We start from the raw sequence: 10,307 nt of genomic DNA on the forward strand, positions 1-10,307 counted from the left end.
ACCTGAAGTTTTATGTTAAAAGTACAAGTGGAGTCTGGAATATACTCAACAATGAGTTCTGTGAGCGAATAACCCCAACACGCAACGTTGGACAGGACGGACATCCACTAAATTTATTGACCCTCGAGTGAAGTACCCACAGTTGGACACAGCTTCAATACTTAGGAGAGTGTTGTTGCTACACATACACCCATCTTTAGGCATCAACAGGAGGAGGCGCAATGGCCCAATGGTTAGGGCAGCGGACTCGCGGTTGGAGGATTGCGGTTTCGATTCCCAGACCGGGCCTTGTGTGTTTATTGAGCGAAAACACCTAAAAGCTCCACGAGGCTGTGGCAGGGGGGTGGCGACCCCTGCTGTACTCTCTTTGCGCCCCACTTTCTCTCACTCTTTCTTCCTCCTGTTTCTTGTCCCGACTCCTACGCAACCGCTGAGAGCCTGGATGCGCATTCAATCCATCTGTTGATGCTCTCGGTGTCGGGGGTTGACCTGCTTTCTCTTCTGCGGGTCTTACGAATAGCAAAGGACCACGTTTCGGACTTCTCCCATCTTGCGAGCTCTGGGTCGAAGACCGCTTCGCTCAACAAACAAACAAGCATCGATAGGAGGAAGGAACAATTTTCTAATTACCCAGAGGTCGCTTACAAACAAGATCCAACAGACGGCACTGTCTCTTCCTCCTCGGAGCTATCTAATCTCATGCCACCACCTAAACCCTCCCGTTTTTTTCCTTTTACCCATAGTATCTACAACACCACCAACACTACCACCGCCATCGGTTCACCAAACGTCTGCCTCTTGAAATCCCTTCCCTGCCCATCTACTTATTCTTCCTGTACCTTTTAGCTTGCAGCCGCTCAATACGGATACCACCTGACTCAGAGGATTTCATGAAGGCCGAGAAATAACGATGTATTAACACTCATATATATATATATATAGAGAGAGAGAGACAGCTTGATAAGTTAGGGTTAGCATGGGGCATTAAAAAGCTAAGTAGAAATAATTACAACTTGAGAAGAACGTATATCCATGTAGCCACGAATAGATACCAGTCCCCGTCTCATGGTGACTGTCTCTATCCGTGACTATATAGGTCCCTAAGCAAATAGACAGAAGCATGGAACAAGCTATCACCTCGTACTAGCTTGAGTGATGGCTAGACATGGGATATAACTCTAAACATGTTTCAGTCTGATGAATTCATCAGCGAAGCATCGGTGCTTGTTAAAGTAAGATGCGAGAATCGCTAATGTAAAATGTATGGGAATGTATAATGGTCGGTAGAAGACTTACAATGCTTAAAAGAAATAAGCGTATACACATAATTGAGTATGAAACAGTTTTAATTAATAAATAAATCACAGAATTTAATTACGAAATCTGAATAAGCTGGAGACTGAAGACCAAACATTCTGGTATTATAATTTTTTTTTTTTTTTTTTTTTACTAATCACAAGGGGCCAAATACAGAGGGGACAAACAACGACAGACAAAGGGGTTAAGTCGATTACATCGACTCTAGTGCGTAACTGGTACTTAATTTATCGACCCCGAAAGGATGATAGGCAAAGTCGACCTCGGCGGAATTTGAACTCAGAACGTAACGGCAGACGAAATACAGCTACGCATTTCGCCCGGCGGGCTAACGATTCTGCCAGCTCGCCGAGGACAGTTATTCACACACACACACACACACATATATATATACACATACACACTTTAAAGGTGATGTCTGACGTGAGAGAGAGAGAGAATAGGGGAGAGGGGAGAGACTGTGTGTGTGTGTGTGTGTGAATAGCTGTATCCTTCTCATCACCCTGTATTCTGTAAGTAGGACGTTATTTTTTGGTATAACAAAAATGCCGAATACACCGCCCTACATTTAAAGTACAGTGATGGGATGAGGGAGGTGCAACGCAGATGTGTAACAGGTGACACACACCTACACACACACACACAAAACATGCATAAAATATACATACACACACACACTGGCAGAGATTCAACACAGTCGCATGCCATGCTAGAAATAGCAGTCAAGTCATACACCCACTGCCTTGAAAAAAAAAAGAGAGAGAGAAAAAGATGCTACCCAAAGCAACGGGATGGTCATGGCTGGAAGGAAAATTGGTCAGTTACATAAGCGGTGGCCTGGGACTAAACAACAACCAGACAGACAGGAGCATGGAGAGAGAGAGAGAGAGAGAACAGCAGACCGGTTGAGCAACGTGAAGAACGAACGATTCAGTCCTGAGAATATTTTTGCGCCAAAACCTTTAGTGTCCACATCATGAAGGGCTGGGTAGAATGCAAATAGGGGTCGTGAGTCGACAAACACGAGAATGGAATGGTAACATCGAAGACTGGACGGGGAGAAGGACATTGGTGGGGGTGTAGAGACGGCTGCAGGACCAGACCATCACAGTGTGTGGTGAAGAATGGTGTTTGCAGAGGTCATCCGTCCTCGGATCTTTTCGGTTTGACCGGCAGTTTTTTCTAGCGGTGTCATATGAAATTGTCACCCACAATTATGACCCTAGTATCGATCTATTGCATTTCAATCTGTTTTAGGGTTAGGAGTGGGGGGAGGGTATCTTTTTTTTTTCTTCAGAAATGTAAATAAACCCAATCTGTTTCTTAAACGAGGGACATATTCATACGGCAGAGAATCTTTTTTTTTACCTCAATAGACGTCATTGATTGGTTGAAATTGCAGAAATTGAAGAAAAAAAATATCTTACAAACCATAGAATTTTCTCAATAAAGCCAAGAGAAAAAGATGTTTTATAAACACATTCTACCAGTATACGAAGTTTAAAATTTTTTAGTTACGTGGAAATTATTTTTAAAAACTGCCGGTCAAACCGAAAAGATACCCGTCCTCAGCCACAAATACCATAGTGTGTGTTTGTGTGTGGTTTTGTATATATCTTTTACAGTTTACTTGTTACAGTGATTGGACTGAGGCCATATAATAAATGTATGTTTTATGTTTAACGACCTAAAATGTAGTTTTATGTTAAAAGGCATTATCGATAAAAAGTGTAGATCAATAAAATATTTATCAGACAGAAATAAACAGTGAATCAATACAATCGCAAATAAAATCCTTTGAATGTGGTGCTCCAGCATGGCAACTATCCAATGACTGAATAAAGTGTGTGTGTGTGGTGTGTGTGTGCACGCGCACATATCTATCCATATTTATATATTAGCATCAATACATATTTATTCATATTAATTAGAAGTTGTCTTTGTGACGATTATAAATTTGCACAGCCAGTTAACTTGGATGTGTATGTTTGAACGGTGTAGACTGCGGTAATCGTCCTCAGAAACCATCTCGGTATAGAATTTAGGTGTTAAAAAACACTGATTATGTCGGTTGATGAATACCAGTCGAATCTCACAATCAACCATGTCCAAAATTCCAGTAACTTTCCAGGTGCTAATATCGCAAATAGCCAGCAGGCTTTAAAAAAATGATAGTAATTATTAGTGAAAGCGGACGGCTGTTACTGATGAGATGCAGCACGTTGAAATAACGTGATCTAGCTCTTCTGGCGCTCATAGCAGACGATTCTCGCTTGCCAACGACATGAACATGTGCTTTCATGCACCATGCGTCCATACGAAAGGTCGCCTCAACATTTAATACCACAGCATTCGAGGACCTAACAAAACATCCACGTTAAAGTTGGATATAAAGATTGAATTTAGTTATCATTACTGCCTCTGTTGCTAATTATTGTACATTTCATTACACACACACACACACACACATTCAATAAATCACACAAACTACAAAATTTCTATGTTAGTCACAATAAAATACTCGAATGATTGCCAAGATATCTCTATATATAAACGGCAAAATGTCTGTCTGTGTGTGTGTGTCCTTTATACAAATCCACAATTTTTCAGTTAGAGGGCTCACACTTTCTATGGTCATTCAAAACTGTCCAAGGGTGGTCGTGCACATCTTTACATTTCCCCAGTCATCCGGCAAATCCACTAAAAAATCAATAGAAGTGACTTTTTTGTGAATTTTCTATCCAAAACCCAATCAAAATGCCCGAAACTTGATACGCCAATTGAATGCCAGCTAGCTGTATGTGATTGGTTGGAGATTTGGACAGTACTCGTGTGTATGTGCGCACGCACGCAGCTGTATATGCATGCACTAGCACGATGACCCGGCGTTGCCGGGTCATAGTGCTAGTTTAATGTTATTTCTCCACAGAAGTAATCTGACTGAACAACACATTGGGTAAAGCCAGTATCTCTTTTGGCTGTTTTCGCTCTGAGTTCAAATCCCGCTCAGGTATATCTTTGCCATTTATACTTTAAGGGCCCATAAAATAAGAACTAGGCAGATACTGGAACCGATATATATAATCGATTATCCCACTTCCCCTTTGTATCTAAATTAAAGGCAATTATTCAGTATACAATTATAACTTGTGCAGATCTTTACCGACAGGTTGTCCAGTTTGACAAATTCTAGGTGTTGATGCTTGTGGTAAAAATATAAGAGATGGCGAGAGGAATTCCAGTGGGATGTAATTCTAGAAATGAAGGATTATATTTCTGACCCTCTCCTCCCTCTCTCTCTCTCGCACACACACACGGATTCAGATAGGTGAAACAGAAACGATGTGGAGAGAAGGAATGGTAGGTTTAGACAGTGTAGAGTTAAGCTATTCCCGTAGTTTGGGATTTGATTCCACTTCGTGGAACACAAAGTTAGGAGACAGGCTTCACAGCCTCGCGTCAACCAGTGTGTGAGTGACATTCGCTGGCCTGAAATTGTCTGAGAGTCCGTCAGTACTGGACAAGATCTGTCGTTCGGGTTAACACCACAATCGAATCATTGGATAACTTAGTGGGCCTTAATGGAGACCCACTGTGTTGTAAGCACTTGGGCCTAGTCTCACGTGAGAAGATAACAATTCCTTCCTATTTCTTTATTACCCACAAGGGGCTAAACACAGAGAGGACAAACAAGGACAGACAAACTGATTAAGTCGATTATATCGACCCCAGTGCGTAACTGGTACTTATTCAATCGACCCCGAAAGGATGAAAGGCAAGGTCGACCTCGGCGGAATTTGAACTCAGAACTCAGCGGCAGACGAAATACATATTTCTTCCTACCCACAAGGGGCTAAACACAGAGGGGACAAACAAGGACAGACAAACGGTTTAAGTCGATTATATCGATCCCAGTGCGTAACAGGTACTTATTCAATCGACCCCGAAAGGATGAAGGCAAAGTCGACCTCGGCGGAATTTGAACTCAGAACGCACGGCAGACGAAATACCGCTAGGCATTTCGACCGACGTGCTAACGTTTCTGCCAGCTCGCCGCCTAAATTCCTTCCTACCCCTACATAAGACCCTGGAAAGGGTTATGGGTGAGGCCTATTCTTTTAAAAAAGAGAATATGACAGAGAGGTGAGCAGTGGGATTTGATTTGAGGCAGTTTTTTCTTTTCTTTTTCTTTTTAAAGCAAGTAGAGAATCCTCCACTGACTAAGTATATTAATGTTTCTGAAAATGTGCCACTGAAAATTAGGGTTAGGGCCGAATAATTATGTATTTGGGTCTTTGTCCTCTCAGTGAAAATAACCACAAAAAATATGTTTATGTCCGGGAAAATAAACGTGAAAGATTGTTTCAAGGTCAAATTAAATAACTTTGGTTAATGAGAATTTCTCAGAGGTTGTTATTGTTGTTTAACACTAGGTCAGAGTTCACTGAAAAAAAACTAAAATCAAATACTTTTCGTTCGTCTCTGGCATAGTATATCTCGGACAACAGAACCCAGTGTGTAAATACGAGAGAAATATAACTGCGATTTCTACAGGCCAAACGACCACGTAGATGTCCCATACGAAATTACAGTTGCTCCTATTGTTGTTCAACTCCAGATGATCCCTCATCAAACGTGCCCCAGGGGCGACCAACCTGTTTTTTGTATATCTATATAGATACAGAACGTTAGCACGCCGGACGAAATGCTCAGCGGTATTTCGTCAGCCGCTACGTTCTGAGTTCAAATTCCGCCGAGGTCGACTTTGCCTTTCATCCTTTCGGGGTCGATTAAATAAGTACCAGTTACGCACTGGGGTCGATGTAATCGACTTAATCCGTTTGTCTGTCCTTGTTTGTCCCCTCTATGTTTAGTCCCTTCTGGGCAGTAAAGAAATATATATATAGATACAACCACACATGACCCAAGAATGAGAGAGTGTGGGGAGAGTGGCACCATTAGCACTAACTGGAGTGGCACTTGTTTTGAGTTGAGTAGGCTGGAGCAGCATGAAAAGAAGAGACTTGCTCAAGGACTACGTCACAGTCGTGACAATAATGGAGCAACGAACTGAAGGGTTTATTATTATTATTATTATTGTTGTTGTTGTTATTAAGGTGGCGAGCTGGCAGAATCGTTAACATGCCGTGTAAAATGCTTAGCGGCATTTCGTCCGCCTTACGTTCTGAGTTCAAATTCCACCGAGGTGGATTTTGCCCCTCATCCTAACGGAGTCAATGAAATTAGGGCGGAGTTTCGGATTAGGACGCCCCACACAAGTTGGATCAACTCCGTTTTGTGTGGGCGTCCTGATCCGAAACTCCGCCGATAGGCGATGACAAGAACAAACAAAGACACACAAACACGCACACACATTATTATATACGATGGACTTCGACACAATTCCCGCCTATAAACTTTGCCCACAAGGCATTGGTCAACTCGGGACTAAAGTACAAGATGTTTACCCAAGGTGCCGCGCAGTGGGATTTAACTAGGAACCTACAATTTCAAAGCAAGCTTCTTTTTTTTGTTTTAATCCCGAACCCACGCCTGCATATTTGGGTTTTTTGGTAGGGTAGATATTCTAACTTCCAGTTAAATTGCTGAATAAGTTTAATACTCAATTTAGTCCAACATCAATATCGCCATTCATCAATCGTGAGTGAATCAAGTCGTTTATAAAATCATCGGAAAAAATATTAACTCACGGGTCACCACAGACAACACTTACGTTGCTATCCAAAATATAACCACATATATACACACACTGAAATGGAAAAATCAACAAAGCTATTCGCCGGCGCCGCCAAACGAAATTCTCGAAACTAATGGGATTATTGAAAGTGAAAGCAAATATAAAACTGGAGGATGGACGGAAGCCAGAACAAATATAATCAAATACCCCTCGTCCTACTCTGAGGTTAGTAAAGTAGGCAATAATTGATCCTATCCCACACCAAAGTGGGGTGGATCCATATGGTTAACGGACGATATCCCCACTACCTCAATAAATTTTCATTCGTCTTTATCGATTTCGTTAGGGATTTTCATTAAATTTCTTAAAATATTTCTTATTGAAAAGTCGTGATAAGCCAAAAGAACGGAGAAATTGTTTCAAAATCAATGTTTTTATTGATTATACTTTTTAGCTATTTTTTTTTTTCAAATTTACATGATGGCGGTCGATGTCATAAACGGATCCCTGTACTAACATCCCAACCAAACAGCCGACATAAAAGCAGAACGATCAGGTATTTACCTCTGTGTTTGAGAACTCAATAATAGCCAGGCATTCAAACAAGGGAGGCATTGAAACAACATGATAATCGTTAGAGCTTCGGAGGGAATGTTTTGCGATATCTAAGCTCCTTCCTGAATTCCGAGTTCAAATCCTGCCGAAGTCAACTAACTTTCGACCATCGGATATGAAGGCCTTCCAGCATTTGTTTTGGCTTTTTGCTTTCTCACTTCATATCCTACCATGGTTTAATATATGGCTTATCTGCTGCCCGGTTTAACACCCTCACCTGGGGTACTTTTAACGGAGTTCACTCTTCTGCAAGTATTTGGCGGACACTTTCCTTCCCCTTCCCTCACGTCTCTGAGGCACTGTTAAGACCATCACCCTCATCATCAATCCAACTACCTAAACTTCATTTATTCTTTGATCCCTATTTCTTCATCGTCCTTCTTCGGATGTAAAGTCCGTGTAGTGGTGAGGGTGCGGTGGTGTTGTGTTAAAGTTGTTTTAGCCCTGGGTTCATGCTGATTCAAAATTCTGTACAGAGGGAGAAATCTCTAGGACGACATGTGGATCATTCCTTCACAATGGTGCTGAGATTTGACTGCTATTTTTAGCATATTTAGTGACCACGTATGTATATACGAAACATCTAGAGATAGACACGAATGTATCTTTAGGGAATTGCGCGCGAGCGTGTGCATGCATATATATATAGGCGATCTTTCCGAAAGGTCTACTAGAGACGAAAGATTGCCTATATGGCTTACTTGCACGTATATATATAAACACACACATCTATATGTAAATAGAACAAGAAATGCACTTAAGTACGAACACACATTTATGCATGGGAAAATATCTATAAATATATATATATATATATATATACACGCGCACACAAACACTACGGTAGGGCAATAGCAGGGTGACAAGAGCTGTTTGTTTTGGTGGATTATTTTGGGGTTTACCAGAATTCCTCTGTCCCCCTCTCACTCTCTCTCTTCCTTAACCCTTCTCTATTCTTTCCCCTTTTCTACCTCTCCCTCTATTTCTCTAATTCTCTCTGGTCCTTATTTTTCCACTCAAATTTTCTGTTTCTCCTTCTGTCATTCCCCCACACCCCACTTCGCTCGCTCTCCCATTATTATTATTATCATCCTATCACCCACCACACTTTCTAATACAGACCCCTACATTATCCCTACATCCTCACAGCCCCCGGCCCCGGCTCAACCACCTTCTACCTCCCTTGTCCATTCCCGCGCCAATCACCCCCTTCCCGTCGATGTCCCGCCACATTTGAATGCGCCAACACGTGTTCGAGAGGAAGTCGGTGGGGGGGAGCGAGAGAAAAGAACGTTGAAGAGTTGTTACTCGACTTACTAGAAATAGCAGCATATTGCTATCAAATCATAAAACACAAAACAGACTTATAAGAAGGTGTCACTAAATAATGTACTCCTAGATATATTGTGACTGATTAAAACACCCGATGGGCCTGCAATTCCCAGCCATCACTGCTAATAGTCTAAACTGGCCCGGGACAAAACGATAACACATGTTTGCATGTGTTATATATATAACGATAGTGTCAGCCTGTTCCTAGTAAAAGTTTAATAAATATCTTCTCCCTCAAGCACTGAGTAATTTTTGCAGTTTAATATCAAATTGTTTATATATAACTTGACATAAAAGCAACGAACGTATGTGATTGAAGGGAGAAGGGAAATATATAGCCAAAGCTCGTGTCAACGGAATGTGCTTGTGTGTGTGTATGTATATACATCAATATATGTATGTAAGCGTACCGAGACTGGCGTGTATATATACATATATATATAATTCAATTTGAAAACTCCACTAGAATGGACGAAAGCACTAATATATGATTTATGATGTATAAAAACATGTAATATACAAATAAATATCTGTAAATATAAAACCATCCGAATTTCTGAGTACCTCATTTCTTCTAATATAAAATACCTGTACATCATCTCCAAACCTTCAAATATATATATATATATACACACAGCATATTTATGTATACATGATATATGCATTCAAAGACATTTAAAATACATATACATATATTACCATTAAATGTACGTATATATTAATTTACGAATGAATGAGTGAACAGGGCAGCGTGAACACTGTGTGTACAATATATATATATATATATATATATATATAAACGTGTGTGAGTGTGTGTATACATGCAGAACAGTCTGAAGGCATCGGTTACAATGGACATTTATTTGTCCGGGGGCCTCCTCCGGTCTAGGGACCCAATGCAAATCTACGTACGCTGTAGTTCAGCCGGGGGTCAGTAGTGCTGTTGGGGGCAAACCCCGTATGTAAGGACCAATACTTTCATCTGGTGTCGAAAAACTTAAGTACCAGTTATAAACTGTCATAAGTACTCTTCTATTATTGACAATGGGCGCCTGGCCAACTGTATGCATGCGTGTGTATATATATATATATATTATATATATATTGAGAGAGGGAGAGATGTATAAATATATATGCACACACACAATCATGTAATTAAAATGCGAAATGTAATTGCATATACAATCTTACCTTATGTCCTGTGTGTATATCTATATACAGTAGTTCTCCCGTTATTTACGTATGTGTAATCATACATGTGTTTGTGCGTAAATATATATATACTTAAATATATATACACAAATATATTATAAGATGTATATATGTGTGTATATATAGAGAGGGT

The 10,307-nt window shown here is 40.6% G+C and overlaps 1 protein-coding gene across 2 annotated transcripts in view; it reads right to left on the minus strand.

Annotated features, from left to right (window-relative positions):
* The window catches only part of LOC115214187 (CD151 antigen), a 145,939-nt gene that overhangs the window by 135,508 nt on the left and 124 nt on the right, over nucleotides 1–10,307 (minus strand). Inside the window, exon 1 of one of the 2 annotated variants that reach the window (XM_036504472.1) lies at nucleotides 7,580–7,645. In XM_036504472.1, coding sequence (XP_036360365.1) covers nucleotides 7,580–7,630 — 51 coding nt within the window. In that variant the 5' untranslated portion in view covers nucleotides 7,631–7,645. Of the gene's footprint in view, nucleotides 1–7,579; nucleotides 7,646–10,153 lie in introns of those variants that run through there. The other variant, XM_029783286.2, reaches the window with a different exon arrangement.

This window comes from Octopus sinensis, linkage group LG7, assembly GCF_006345805.1.
Source record: "Octopus sinensis linkage group LG7, ASM634580v1, whole genome shotgun sequence".
In the NCBI taxonomy this organism is placed as follows: domain Eukaryota; kingdom Metazoa; phylum Mollusca; class Cephalopoda; order Octopoda; family Octopodidae; genus Octopus; species Octopus sinensis.